The 15,853-nt window shown below is 34.2% G+C and overlaps 1 protein-coding gene across 3 annotated transcripts in view; it reads left to right on the forward strand.

Moving 5' to 3' along the window:
* The window catches only part of SEC24A (SEC24 homolog A, COPII coat complex component), a 63,465-nt gene that overhangs the window by 26,061 nt on the left and 21,551 nt on the right, over window positions 1-15,853 (forward strand). For 2 of the 3 annotated variants that reach the window (XM_067731780.1, XM_067731779.1), the window contains exons 8-15: window positions 684-810; window positions 2,555-2,664; window positions 4,841-4,953; window positions 6,314-6,432; window positions 10,958-11,013; window positions 12,108-12,314; window positions 13,169-13,289; window positions 13,609-13,767. In XM_067731780.1, coding sequence (XP_067587881.1) covers window positions 684-810; window positions 2,555-2,664; window positions 4,841-4,953; window positions 6,314-6,432; window positions 10,958-11,013; window positions 12,108-12,314; window positions 13,169-13,289; window positions 13,609-13,767 — 1,012 coding nt within the window. Of the gene's footprint in view, window positions 1-683; window positions 811-2,554; window positions 2,665-4,840; window positions 4,954-6,313; window positions 6,433-10,957; window positions 11,014-11,385; window positions 12,069-12,107; window positions 12,315-13,168; window positions 13,290-13,608; window positions 13,768-15,853 lie in introns of those variants that run through there. The other variant, XM_067731781.1, reaches the window with a different exon arrangement.

Raw genomic sequence — 15,853 nt, forward strand, 5'->3', positions numbered from 1 at the left:
TTCCAAAAAGAAGAAGAAAAGAAAAAAAGCCCTTCTACTTTTGTCCTAAGGCTCTGGGACCTTGACATGTGACCACATACGGGTTGAGAGAATCAGTCCATAAGTGAAGTGACTTTCCCAATACAAACCTCCTTTTGGTAATAGGATTGTATTGCCTTTACTGATTTTTGACTTTAACTTTACATCTTTTAAAACGTAGGATAAACTTTAAATAGGAGCATAATTGCTAAGTCCAATAAAATATTTAAATATAATTTAACCATACCTTACTTTGTGACAGTTCTTTTATGAGAACTTAGTAGCCTGTTAATATAACATGAAGAAGCTTCCTAATGCTTTAATTAGTCATTTTTTTAGAATATTGATCCTTCCTTCACCATTCATCTCACAGATATGTTGTAAATTTACTATGTTGGTTTTGCAATGTAAACTTTTAATGAGAAAATAAATACTTTTTAAAAGGCAAAATTTAATGAGAATGGTCCTGGGGAAAATCACTAGGGTTTAAGAACCAGTACATTTCATTACATAATTTTTTGTTTGGCAGCTTGGACACATTTTTTTACCCTAGTTTTTTCTCTAAAATTATAATATCCCAACAATTATTTGGAAGGTATGGATTAAGTGCTTGACCTTTAGACATGATCATCATTGTCTTTAATAATTTAGTCCTTTTTTTTCAGCAATTGCCTGTGGTTACCTCTAGTACAATTGTGAGATGCCGTTCATGCAGGACATACATCAACCCTTTTGTCAGCTTTCTTGATCAAAGGAGATGGAAATGTAACTTATGTTACCGAGTCAATGATGGTATGTTTTTTTTTTCAAACATTTAAACATTTCTACATGCATTGTAGGGAAATCAGATAACACAAATGTGAAGTTAAAAAACAAAACAAAACCCGGTCTTATTTACCCGTAATCCTTTCACTCAGATATAACTTCTTTTAACTATTTTCTAGGCATTTATACTTATATATAAATAATAATATACTTCTTAAGCAAAAAATGTGATACTACTACTTTGATACCACTTTTTTACATTTATTCTGTTGGGTATATAATAAATGGCATATTTCATGGTATTATTTAAGCCTGTAATTTAAGAAATATTTTTATTTAGAAATTGTCCCATGCCTTTTCTCTAGGGTGAAAGAAAATAAGCCCACAGAGTAGCTGCCATTAGCTTCATTCACTGCTGTATGAAGGGAGGTGGGCAGTGCTAGAAGGTTAGTTGAATGTAGTTTTTTTAGTAGCTGATGAGGAGGGGATCTTCTTCAGTAACTGTTTCACAATTTATATTTGAGGAATATCATCTAACCAACAACATTCTATTAGGATTAGAGAAGAAAAAAAGGGCATGCCGTTACCCACAATGAAAATTTGGTCTCTGTTTAGAAGGAAATTTCATTAAGCATTGGGAAATAGAGGAACTTGAGAGATTTTTTTTTTTTTTTTTTTTTTTTTTTTTGCGGTATGCGGGCCTCTCACTGTTGTAGCCTCTCCCATTGCGGAGCACAGTCTCCGGACGTGCAGGCTCAGCGGCCATGGCTCATGGGCCCAGCCACTCTGCGGTATGTGGGATCTTCCCAGACCAGGGCACGAACCCATATCCCCTGCATCGGCAGGCGGACACTTGAGAGATTTTTTATAACCGTTTTTATTGTTTGTGTTTTTAGAGTAGAAGAAGTGAGGGTAGAAAAAGAGCATTCTTTTTACTCTGTAATAATGTAGAAAATGTATGTATTTATAGTGTTTAGTACACTTTTAAAATCTTATGTATATATGCTTCAATATATGAAATTAAATTATAATAAGGGTTGAAGTCACTTTTGTGTGCAGCCCCGACCATTTCATGAACTATGGCTTACCCTTTAGCATATATAGGAATTTGAATTTTTACACAGTTCCTGGGAAGATAGATGAAATGATAATTATGAGGGGGGGATTTTTTCAGAAACCAACGCCTGTGGCCGTAATATGTCTCTGGTCAAAAATGTGTTAATTTAGAAAATACTCTTTGAGCACTAGTGTTTTATAGGCAGTAGGCAACTGATATTCCATAGAGGTCTTATAACTATTGAAACTCACCATACCCTTAGGCTTTAACCTTTGAAGTATTTTACCATAGCTTTCTAGGGGCAACCAGAGTCTGTACATTTCATACGTCAAATGTTATTATCCATGTACCACTGTGAAATTTAAGACAAAGTTTAGTCTTGCATTTAAGAAAATAATTGGCATTTAATGAATTTTTATCATCCTTTCAAACTACTTTAGGAAAGCAGCTTTCCAAGAATTAAGAGAAAAAAGGATATTAGAAGATAGGGAAAGAAAAATCATAGTGCTTGTGGTTGTAAGAGCAAAACATACTTAGTGCCATTCAGTGTGGAGGGGAATTGAATGGGACTCAAAAACAAAGTGTATTTAACCCTTAATATTTAGTCTATATTGAATTATTTATAAATTCCTAAATTAAAAAAAACAGCCAAACGCAAGCTATATTAAACTTAATCCTTTCAGTTTTAACATTATATATTGTTAACTCACATAGTTCCTGAAGAATTCATGTACAACCCTTTGACCAGAGTCTATGGAGAACCTCATAGAAGACCTGAAGTTCAAAATGCTACTATTGAGTTTATGGCTCCTTCAGAATACATGGTAAACTTTCATTTTTTATATAGCACAAATATTTCATTATACCTGGTTTTAAATAAAATATAAAATCCTTTAACCAAAATTTTATATTTTTAATTTATAAAAGTTATCCTTGTTCATTATAAAAGTAGTTAATTTATATATAAGGGTAAGTTTGAAAAGTAAAAGTGTAAAGTTCCACTTATGTTTCTTGGGCATCCATCCAGAAATTTGCAATATATTATTGGGATCATACTTACTTTTAGGTCACTTCCAGTTTTTTCTGTTACAAATAATGATGTGATGCACATCATCTTTGCAACTACTTTTATACACTTGTGTGAATATCTGAGGTCTTGCATTTGAAAAGATAATAATTATGCCTAATGTTTAACTAGCACTATGCATTTTATAAAGCACTTATATATTTTTGATTATCACAAATAACTCTTAAGCTGTTAATCCTGTTTTACGGATGTGAAACAAATTTAGTTAGGTGACTTTCCAGATCTTCTTTAGCAGGTGCTAGAGGTCTCATAAAAATTTAGGATTTTTGATTTGATTTCCCTTTCCGCATGCAATAATTGCCTCTAAGGAAAGGGAATATGAAGATAAGATTTAATACCAACTTTTAATATTTTATTTTAGTATATTTTTGTGGAATAGTCTCTATCTGGTCAATTGGGGCCATTTAGTATAGATATTTTGAAGATTCAGTCTCTTTTCATCACATAGAAATTTCAGTGTAGAAAACATTTTTGTGACACTTAAATGGCTGGTGATCGCTTTCTGTAGTGTAGCTGTCCCTCTGTTGAATTAAAACCAAAAAATCAGAAGCATTTGTTCGTTTGAATTGGCCTTCCTGGGTTTCTTTAACTCCCAGGTTTTGTAAAAATGGCTTCCTTTAAATTTGGAAATTTGCCTATAGCAAGAGGTTTTCTTCCTTCCTGACTTACCTCTTGGGCAACAGATTCTATGGATTTTGCAAGTGATATGTGCAAAATAATATAAAAGTTAATATACTACACGTGGAGTTCTGATTGTGGTTATTTGGTGCTTTTTATTTTATTTTATTATTTTTATTGAAAACTTAAAATACTTTTTATTTTGAGACAATTTTAGACTTATATAAGGATGGCAAAAATAGCACAAAGAGTCCACCCAGCTACCCCTAATGTAAACATTTTATGTAGCTCTAGGACAGTCATCAAGCTTAAATTAACACTAGCACAACACTATGAATGAAACTACGGACTTCACTTGGATTTCACTAGTTTTTCCACTTAACATCCTTTCTCTGTCCCAGGATTCAATCCACATTGCATTTAGTTTCTGTTCCTTTAGTCTGCTCTCATCTGTGGCAGTTCCTTAGCTTTTCCTTGTCTTTCATGACGAGCTTTTTTTTTTTAAATTAATTTTTATTGGAATATAGTTGCTTTACAATGTTGTGTTAGTTTCTGCTGTACAGCAAAGTGAATCAGTTATACGTATATCCCCTCTTTTTTAGATTTCCTTCCCATTTAGGTCACCACAGATCACTGCGTAGGGTTCCCTGTGCTAAACAGTAGGTGCTCATTAGTTATCTATTTTATGCACAGTAGTGTATATCAGTCAATCCCAATCTCCCATTTTGTACCTGCCTCCCCACCCCGCCCCGGCTTTTTACTGAATTGAAAACAGATCTTTGAACTTGGAAGTTTAAAATATACTTGTACATTTTTCTGGAACTTGGCTGAAGTGTGTTGATTAAATAACCAGCTCAGGCTAACTTGATAGTCATTTTCAGAGCTGTACATTTCCCTAAATTGTGAAATATAATGTACATATGGAAAAGCCTATAAAATATAAATATATAGGTTACCAAATAATCATAGCACCACTGTTGCACCACATAGGTCAAGAAATTGAACATTACCGATGCTCATAAATACCTTTCTGATCACATTTCTTCCTCTTCCTGTCCTAGAAAAAAATACTCCTCTGACCTATGATAATCATATCCTCATTGTCCTTTTTCTAAGTATGCATCTGAAGAAAACTTCTTTCCATATTATTTTCTTAATGTATTATTATTTATTGTGGTCTCCACTTAATCTGTAAATACTGCTTATTTTATTCTTTTGCTATATAGACACAACAAATGGTAAGTTTAAATTTAATTCTATTAATTGTATTTAATGAGATCCTTTTTCTCCTTCAGTTACGACCACCTCAACCTCCAGTGTACCTTTTTGTATTTGATGTGTCTCACAATGCAGTTGAAACTGGATACTTGAATTCAGTTTGCCAGAGTTTGTTAGACAATCTGGATTTGTAAGTATCTTAATTCAGGTTAAATTATAAATGGTGTTTGTAAAATGAATAAGTAGTTTCAAACTATATTTTAAAAGTTATGTAATTATGTTCTAAAAGTCCACTTAAATCAGTAGATAACTTTAGGCCTCACTTTCTCTGAGAAACATTAATTTATTTTAACTTTTTATTATGGAAAAATTTCAAATATGTAGTAAATAGAAAGAATGTAATGAAGTTCCAGGTACCCATCCTTCAACTTCAATATTTTTAGCATTCAGCTGTTCTTGCCTCATCTAACCCTGCCCTTCCCCCTTTTTTCCCTAGAGTGTTTTATTACAAATCTCAGTCAGTATATCATTTACCTAGAAATACTTGGAATTATTTTTAACCCTAACTAAGATATGAGAATCACATCAAACAAAATTAGCAATAATTCCATAATGTGATATAATACCCAGTTCAATTTTTGTTCCTGGTTGTCTCCAGAATGTCTTTTTACTGTGGGTTTGTTGAAATAAGAATCTAAACAGTATCTACACATTGCATTTGCTGGTCATATCTCTTAAGCCTCTTAAAATAACTGTACTTTAAGTGGTTCTTAGATACTTAGTGTAACACATAAAAGCTAATGTGACCTTTCAGTGTAATGAAATACTATTGTGCTCTTGTGTGTAAGGAAGAATGTGTAGGACCAAATCTCATCAGAAGTGGACTAACTCCCTCACCTTGGCGAAGGGCATTCTTGTTCTTATCAGCATTTGTATTTTTAATGTTGTAGGTTATGTATGGGGATTGTCTGTTGATGAGAGAGTTCACTGACTCACCCAAGCATGAACAACAAAAATGAAAACTAGTTTGTCTTTCCCCTTATGAAACTATGGTCTACATATTTAAGTTCTTCAAAAACAGATCTTTCTGTTGATCATCTTAAATGAATGCATTAAACAATATAAACAGAGGTTTGGGCAATGTTTTTTTAAAGATATGCTGTTCATAAATTTATATTACATTTTAGAGTTGGTGTTTGGTAATTTTTTTGAAGTATTTTTTATAAATTAAAATCATCTACAAACTTCTGTATATACTTTCCACTATTTTTTATATCTCATTTCCTAAGTGATATAACTTTATATAGTATAATGAGTTTTGGATTGCTGTATTATTGCTGGGTTTTGTTGATTGTTTGACTTATATATAGTGTTTTCTTTTGAGTAGTGTATGTTTTCATGGTTATTAAATATTGCACGGGTTAAAAACATTTATGTTGGGGCAGTTTTCATAACACAGAAGTAGATATTTGTATTTAACTCTTTGCAGATATTTTAGGTATATATGTATATGGGAAAACTACAAAATACTCTTCTGAATTTGTTTTTAGGCTTCCTGGCAACACTAGGACAAAAATTGGCTTCATAACATTTGATAGTACAATCCACTTCTACAGCCTTCAAGAAGGTCTATCTCAACCTCAGATGCTAATAGTTTCAGATATTGAAGGTATATATTATATACTTAAAATTATTGAACTGCCTGAGGAGCTTTTAGTTTTAGAAATATTTCGTGACTGTTCAACAAACTAGCAGCATATGGTATGATTCTACTATACTGAGGAAAACCTTGAGTATAAAATCATAAGATTTTTGGAATTATAAGAGTCCCTCAGGGCTTCCCTGGTGGTGCAGTGGTTGAGAGTCCGCCTGCCGATACAGGGGACACGGGTTCGTGCCCCGGTCTGAGAAGATCCCACATGCCGCGGAGCGGCTGGGCCCATGAGCCATGGCTGCTGAGCCTGCGTGTCTGGAGCCTGTGCTCCGCAACAGGAGAGGCCACAACAGTGAGAGGCCCACGTACCGCAAAAAAAAAAAAAAAGAGTCCCTCAGTCAAATCTCTCATTTTATAGAAGAGGAAACAGAATTATGGAGGTAAAGTGAGTTCTGAACAAGTCAACAAAAAACAAGTTAATGTTAAAGCTCATTCAAAAAGTATTTGAGGATAGACCTAGATTAATTGAACAGAATAGAGAGCCCAGAAATAAGCCCTCACAAATATGTTCAGTTGATTTTTGATAAGGACGCCAAGACCATTCAATGGGGAAAAGACAGTCTTTTCAACAAATGGTTCTGGGAAAACCAAACATGCAAAAGAATGAAGTTAGACCCTTACCATAAACCATATAAAAAAAAATTAACTCAGTGGATCAAAGACTTAAACTTAAGAACTAAAACTGTAAAACTCTTAGAAGGAAACATAGGGGAAAATCTTAATGACATTGGGTTTGGCAGTGATTTCCTGGATATGACACTAAAAGCAGAAGCAACAAAAGAAAAAATAAATAAGTTGGATGTTATCACTGTTAAAATACTTTTGTACATGAAAGAAAACTGTCAAGAGAGTAAAAAGTCACAAAATGGGAGAAAATATATGCATATGCAAATAACACATATGATGAAGGATTAATATAAAGAGCTTCTCAACTCAGCAACAAGAAAAAAACACAATTCAAAAATGGACGAAGGACTCAAATAGACAATTCTCCAAAGATGTACAAATGGCCAATAAACACGTGAAAAAATGCTCAACATTATTAGTCACTAAAGAAATGTAAATCAAAATCACAATGAGATACCACTTCACATCCGCTAGAATGGTTATTATTTTTTTAAAAATGGAAAATAACAAGGGCTGGCAAGGATGTGGAAACATTGGAACTGTTGTATATTGCTGGTAGGAATGTAGCATGGTGCAGTATTATGGAAAACAATTTGGCAGTTCCTCAAAAAGTTAGACATAGAATTACCATTATGATCTACCAATTCTGCTTCCCAGTATATACCTAAAAGAATTGAAAGCAGAAACTCAAACAAATACTCATATACCAATGTTCATAGCAACATTATTCACAGTAGCCAAAAGTTGGAAACAACCTAAGTATCCATCAAGAGATGATTCGTTAAATAATGTGGTATATACATATAATGGAATATTTTTCATCCCTAAGAATGAAATTCTGATGCATGCTACAACATGAATGAACCTTGAAAACATTATATCAATACTAAGTTAAATAAACCGGATGCAAAAGGACAAAGATTATATGATTCCGCTTGTATGAGGTACCGGGAATGGGTGAATTCATAGAGATATAGGTTAGAAAGTAGATTATAGATTACCAGGAGCTTGTGGGAAGGGAGAAATTATTTAATGGGTACTGTTTAGGATGATGAAAATGTTCTAAAAATACATAATGATGATGGTTACACAACATTGTGAATGTACTTAATACTACTGAATTGTACACTTAAAAATGATTAAGGTGATACATTTTGTATATTATGTATATTTTACCACAGTTTAAAAAATTAACTCCAAATGGATCATAGATCTGAGTATGAGACTAAAACTATAAAATTGTTAAAAGAAAACATAGAAGTAAGTCTTTTTGACCTTGAATTAGGCAGTGATTTCTTAGATATAACACCAAAAACACAAATACCAAAAGAAAAAACAGATAAGTTGGGCTTCCTAACAATTAAAAACCTTTGGATAAACAGCATGGTCCTACAGTAGAGCAGAGGGAACTATATTCAATATCCTGTGATAAACCAAAATGGAAAAGAAAATGTATATGTATAACTGAATCACTTTGCTGTACAGCAGAAATTAGCACAACATTGTAAATCAACTATACTTCAATAAACTAAAAAAACATAAAAATTTTTAAAAATTAAAAAAGATTAAAACCTTTTGTGTTTCAAAGGATGCCATCATGAAAGTGAAGAATGAGAGAATGAGAGAAAATATTTGCAAGTTATGTATCTGATCAAAATTTATATCTAGATTATGTAAAAAACTTCTACAACTTATTAAAAAGACAACCTAATTAAAAAGTGGGCAAAGGATTTGAATAGACATGTTTCTATTCAATACACCATATTCAATATTCTGTATATGCAATTGGCTCATAATCCCTTGAAAAGATGCTCCACATCATGAGTTATCAGGGAAATGCAAATGAAAACCACAGTGAAATGCCACATCACACCAGTTAAAAAAAATTCTCAAAACCAAAATTTTTTGTTGCTCTGAGCATATCTGAATAGCTGGGAAGGTTCCATGAGTATTGGTTTTGGGGTTACAAATAAATTTTAATAAGTAGGCAAGTTTGCAACTATAATATCTATGAATTAGGAGAATTGACTGTACAACTTTAAAATTAAATAGTTGAATAGAGCCCCCTTCTGTCTTGGTTGTTCCAGGTCTCACAACAGAGCAGCCACGTCAGTCATTCATTTCCCTTATCTATTTACCCAGCTACTTATTTGGCATAAAATAAAATCACTGAACAGGTGATTCTGATGATGGGCCAAGTTGTGAATTTACTGATATGGTCCAGCTTCTCAATTTTATACATGAGCTGATAAACGGAATATCCCTTGCTGGATGTCACATAGCAAAAATTTTTTTAAAGGACAGTAACAAGTATTTGCAAGGATGTGGAGAAATTGGAACCCTCATTCACTAGTAGTAGGAATGGAAAATGGTGCTGCCATTAGGGAAATCATTTTGTCAGTTCCTCTAGAAGTTAAACACAGAGTTACCATATAACCAGCAATTTTACTTAATAGGTATATGCTCAAGAAAATTAAAAACATGTCTATACTATAAAGCAACTACACTTCAATTTTTTAAAATTGCTAAATACGAATTATTAAAAATAAAACAATACAGAACATGTCCACACAAAAATGTGTATGTGAATGTTGGTAGCAACTCAGCCAAGAAGTGGAAACAACCCAACATAAACAAAACATAGAATATCCATACAATGAAATGTTTTGTTACTCAGCAATAAAAAAGAATAAAGTACTGATAAATGCTACAACATGGATGAACCTTGAACACATGAAGCTAAGTGTAAGAAGCCAGTCACAAAGGACCTCATAGTGTGACTCCGTTAATATGAAATGTCGAGAATAGGCCAATCCAGAGACAGAAAGTGGCTGCCTAGAGCTGTGGGAGTTGACGGGGAATTGAGGAATGACTGGTAATTGGTGTGGGGTTCCCTTTTGGGATGATGAAAAGGATCTGGAATTAGTGGTGTTAGTTGTACAACTATGCATATATTAAAAATCACTGAATTGTATCTTCTGCAAGGGTAAATTTTATGGTATGTGAATTATATCTTAAAACTTTTATTAAAATCTGTTTAATTTTAAAGAAAAAGGTAGAAATCTAAACAATAGTACATTTTTTATATGATAGTTAAAGTATTTAATGTTTCAAATTATTTGTTGGTGTTATTTTTCATGAACATTATGATGAGCCTTATTTTTGTAATTTTTTAATAAAAAATAGTACAAAAATGTAGAAAGTGAGACCCCCTCATAATCCTGCATCACCACCCACATTTCCTTCCCAGTTGCTTCCTTCTAAGAAAGGATATTTAATTCCTAAGAAAGAATAAATTTGAATCCTGAGAAGGTCTTCTGATGTGGCCATTTAGCATACCTCCTGATTCACTTGACCTCGTGGTCCCATAAGTATAATGGGGGCCTTCTTTATGAGAAAGTATGTGCCTTATGAATGACAGAGCTGTTGGTGGGCTGTATTACTTCCATGTCAAGACACAGAATTCTTGTGTGTCATCTTAGTCAACTTTTTTTCTTAATGCCAAGAGTGTTTCTTTGGCTGGCTTCTGGGGCTAAGCAAGAATTCTAAAGCAGGATTCTAAATTGTCTTTAACCTAAGAAGCAGAGTACTTGTACAAACCCTTACTGAGTGCTTGTGGGTCAGTGTTTTCTATTTGGGAGGCTATTTACCTTTTACATGGTAATAGATAAGCTGCAGTAAAAGCCTAAATCAGTGCTCTTTTGGTGACTGAACATACGTAGACATTGCTGTACAAATGGAGAAGATGGCTCTTCTCTAAGTATGGGGGTGGTTAATTATATCACTATTATGTATTTGGAACATCTTTAACAATTAAGTTTTGTTTAAGAGAAATATTTATTTGTTCTTTCAGATGTTTTTATACCTATGCCAGAGAACTTATTAGTAAATTTAAATGAAAGTAAAGAGGTAAGGGACACTTTCCTATCTGACATGTTTAATTGAAATGTTGAAGGAATATATTTTTAAAACGAACTTTAAGTAGAATTTTGCTTCTCTCTGTGACATTTCTAAGATGTATAGCATTTTATATTTGCAGTTAGTTAAAATTCATCAGATGAACAGCTTTTGATTTTGCCCTTGAACTGATGGCTTTTAAGTTTAATGTATCCATTTGTAGTAGGGTAGAAGATAAGCCTATTCCATAAATGAGAGAAACCTGAAGGAAACCTGCCTTGCCAGCCATTTGGGAAATTGGGAGGGTTGCTGAGATAAGCTTCTGGTCACTACATAGAAGCACTTTAGGCTGCTTTCAGTGCCCTTTGCTTTTCTGATTCACAGAGTGTCATTGGGGTCAGTTCAGAAGAAACTCTTATTACCTGCCTGGAAATTGCCATGACATAATACAGTGAGAGGTGAACAGAATGTGTCTGAAGGGGGGATGTTGTCTACCCTGTACATGCATATATGCCGTAGGGGTAACATTTTAACTAGCAAGTCTATGGTCTCAGCTGTTGGCAATGGTGACTTCGCCATAGTGTGAAGTATTTTTTTCCCATTAACTCTCTTTATTTGTACAACCTAACCTGAATAGGTAGTTGTTATTTGTTTTGTTTCTCTTTTGTAGTAATATTACTAGTTGGCAAATTTACTGGCTATCTTAGATTTTGCAGTAGGGAAGAGTTAAACGCACTTTGGAACTGAAAAGAATAAAGTGTATAGAGGTGATTGAGAAGGCCATATTTCATGGCATTTAAATATGTAAAATCTCTAAACTGTGATGGTTCTTTTGGATACATTTGGACTTATAGTCTTGCTGGACTACTGCATGTGCAAGAACTGTAAGGCCCCAATTTTGATTTGTCTTGCTTGCCAATTTATAATGTTGACTTAAAATGGCTTTCTTGTCATTTGACCAACTTCATTGTTTACTGTACTGTCTGTAGATTCTCTGACCATCATCATGACTCAATGTCTTGTCTATTGTATGAGTTAGTGACTTAACGTGAAAAAAAATTTTTTTTATTGTAACACTCTTGAGTTTTCTTGCTTTATTTCACAAGCTCGTCCAAGATTTACTGAAAACTTTGCCGCAAATGTTCACCAAGACCCTGGAGACCCAGAGTGCCTTGGGTCCAGCCCTTCAGGCTGCCTTTAAGCTGATGTCCCCAACTGGTGGTCGAATGTCTGTTTTTCAAACACAACTCCCAACTCTTGGAGTGGGAGCCCTGAAACCACGAGAGGAACCCAACCAAAGGTCATCTGCTAAGGTTAGAAAGTCATCAAGTGCATGATAAGATTTATGCTGGTGTTTTGTCCCTTTGAGTACAGAGCTTATTTCAAATTTATTTTTCAGTTGTGAAAAGGAGGGAATATAAGGAAATGGATAAAGCGTTTCTCCTCTTTTATGTAGACATTTCTATTTTATTACATTATTTTCTATCTGATTCACCCTTACCTTATGTATAGATCTTTAGCAGGCCATAGCAATGCCACCTGCCTTTGATGAGAAAGTCAGGCAGACTAAGAGAATATGCTTGCCAGGGACAAAGTAGAACCTGGATGATGAATAAAAAGTAGTCATGGTTCGGTATATTGACTGCCATGGATTGCTTTTGAGCACCTTGTGTGTGTAAACTTAGTTTGAGATGTGTATTTCTCAAAAGATTATGATAGTGTGGCCATATACTGTAATGATTAAGGTGTCAGTCTTGGAATAAGTCTGCCTAAGTCTCACTGCTTTTTAGATGTGTGAGCTTGAATAGTTACATAATATCTTTGCCCCTCTTTTTCCTTATATTTATAAAATGAAAATATCGATAGTACCCATCTCCTATGATAGATGAAAAGTATTACATATGAATTTAGAAGCTTCTAGCATAATAAGCATTTAATAGATTATCAAAATTAGTATAATAGGTGTATTTCTTTTTAAAAGTAAAAAAAAATAGTAAATTCTTAAGCAGGACATGTTTCATACTGAAAAAAGAGGAAATATCACGGAACAAAAGGATTTTGTAGAATGCCCAAGGATAATTGTTAACCCTTGGTATATATGGATAGGTGTATAAATTTTATGACAATTTAATGATTTAAAATTTTTTCTCTTTGTAATTATGAATAGGAAATTCACTTGACACCATCAACTGACTTCTATAAGAAATTAGCCTTGGACTGTTCTGGTCAGCAGGTAGCTGTTGACTTATTCCTTCTCAGTGGACAGTATTCTGATTTGGCTTCTCTGGGTAAGTTCTTCCTAGTGATTATTTTTCTCATGTGAATGTCAAAATGGTATTTTTATGACGATATGTTAAAGAGAGGACAAAGTGAAAGAATTCTTATTCCCTTGGGAAGTTAGTTTAGTTTATAATAAACCTTATAGTCTTATACTCTGAATATTTATAATAGAGAAATTTCTATATTACTATTTAAAGGGATGAAATAATTCTTTTTTGCCAATATCTTAGGAGACTAAGGAAAGATTGATTCAAATGTTTGTAGTTACTCTGGTGTAGTAATAGTAGTTAATGGCAGAATTTAAAAGGAGTATGTGTTCTCTTCCAGGTTGTATTTCTCGGTATTCAGCAGGTAGTGTCTATTATTATCCCTCTTACCACCATCAGCACAACCCAGTGCAAGTGCAGAAATTACAGAAGGAACTACAGAGATACCTCACTCGGAAGATTGGCTTTGAGGCAGTCATGAGGATTCGGTGCACCAAAGGTGGGGGCACTATTTTTTTTTTACACTTACAAAGACGTAAATGTTGCTTTTGATATGAATAAATATACACATATATTCACCTGGTCTTTTCTCATAAGATTTGTTCTTCTAAAAAAAAATGATTTGTTCTTCTAAGGTATTGTACTTACTTTGATGGACTATGCAATTAAGAATAGAGAAGACACATATTGAAAAACTAAGGACTATTTTTTTATAAGAATTCCTATTTTTTTAATGTATTATTTTATTTATTTATTAATTTTTTTGGCTGTGTTGGGTCTTCGTTGCTGCAAGCGGGCTTTCTCTAGTTGCAGCGAGTGGGCTTCTCATTGCGGTGGCTTCTCTTGTTGCAGAGTGCGGGCTCTAGGTGCGCTGGCTTCAGTAGTTGTGGCTCACAGGCTCTAGAGCCCAGGCTCAGTAGTTGTGGCACATGGGCTTAGTTGCTCCACGGCATGTGGGATCTTCCCGGACCAGGGCTCGAACCTGCGTCCCCTGCATTGGCTGGCGGATTCTTAACCACTGCGCCACCTGGGAAGCCCTAGGGACTATTTTGAATATACTAAAAACCACTGAATTGTACACTTGAAAAGTGTGGGGTTTTTTGTATGTGAATTGTATCTCAGTGAAAAAATATCTCATCTCCAAAGAAAATAAAACATACTACTGATGGATTTTTATTCCACTTATTGAACAGTAGTAGTGGAAGATCTTTTTTTTTACAACTATTTTTTTAAAATTAATTAATTTATTTTTGGCTGTGTTGGGTCTTCGTTTCTGTGCTAGGACTTTCTCTAGTTGCGGTGAGTGGGAACCACTCTTCATCGCGGTGCGTGGACCTCTCACTGTCGCAGCCTCTCTTGTTGTGGAGCACAAGCTCCAGATGCGCAGGCTCAGTAGCTGTGGCTCACGGGCCTAGTTGCTCTGCGGCATGTGGGATCTTCCCAGACCAGGGCTTGGACCCGTGTCCCCTGCATTGGCAGGCAGATTCTCAACCACTGCGCCACCAGGGAAGCCCACAACTATTTTTTAAAATTGTGGTAAAACAGATATAACATAAAGTTTACCATTTTACAGGACTCCCCTGGTGGTCCAGTGGTTAAAACTCCATGCTTCCGACGCAGGGGCTCAGGTTCAATCCCTGGTCGGGAAACTAAGATCCCACATGCTGCACAGTGCAGCCAAAAAATTAAAAATTAAAATTTTTTTTTTACCATTTTACCATTTTTAAGTATACATTTGAGTGGCATTAAGTACATTCTCATTGTTGTGCAGCCATCACCACCATCCATCTCCAGAAGTCGGGTATCTTTTAGTTTGTGTTCTTCTCATTCTGCACCTGCTACTAATACCTTGCCACACTGTTGCTTTGGAAATAGTCTCACAGTTTCAGAATGCGTATGTTCAATATGTTTTTCAGGATAAATGTTTTGTGGTTGCTAAATGTGAAAACTATTTTCTTATGAAAGTGGGAAATTATAATTCTTGATATTTCATTTCTCCACATTATCAACCTGTTTCTACTCTTTTATTCAGATTTTAAAATATTACTGCTCTGTAAAGGGGTATGAAGCAATAATTTTTCACAGTGGAAAGATTATGTGAAATATGTAGCAAAAAATAGGTATCAAAAGATAAGGATCCACAAACCTGTCCACTAGATAGATGTTAAAATCTGTTGATCAAATGATGTGTCAAATGAAGTATCAGATAAACACTTAAGAGGTTGCCACATCTCCAAACAGCACACAGATATTGGTGTCACCCATAACAGATCAGTTTCCACAATAGCATTCTGTTTCCTTTTTTTTAATAGAAGCTTTATTGAGATAAAATTTACATATCTTACAATTTACCCATTTGAAATGTACAATTCAGTGGTTTTAAATATATTCACCATGATATTACCATGATCAATTTTAGAACACTTTCATCATTCCAGTACAGCTACCCTGTACTGATTAGGAGTCACTTTTCATTCCCCCACCTAGTCGACTGCCAGTCTACTTTCTGTCTCTGGACTCACCTGTTCTGGGTATTTCATATTAATGGAGTCATACAATATGAGGTCCTCTGTAACTGGCTTCTT

Source organism: Pseudorca crassidens, chromosome 3, assembly GCF_039906515.1.
Source record: "Pseudorca crassidens isolate mPseCra1 chromosome 3, mPseCra1.hap1, whole genome shotgun sequence".
NCBI classification, from domain to species: domain Eukaryota; kingdom Metazoa; phylum Chordata; class Mammalia; order Artiodactyla; family Delphinidae; genus Pseudorca; species Pseudorca crassidens.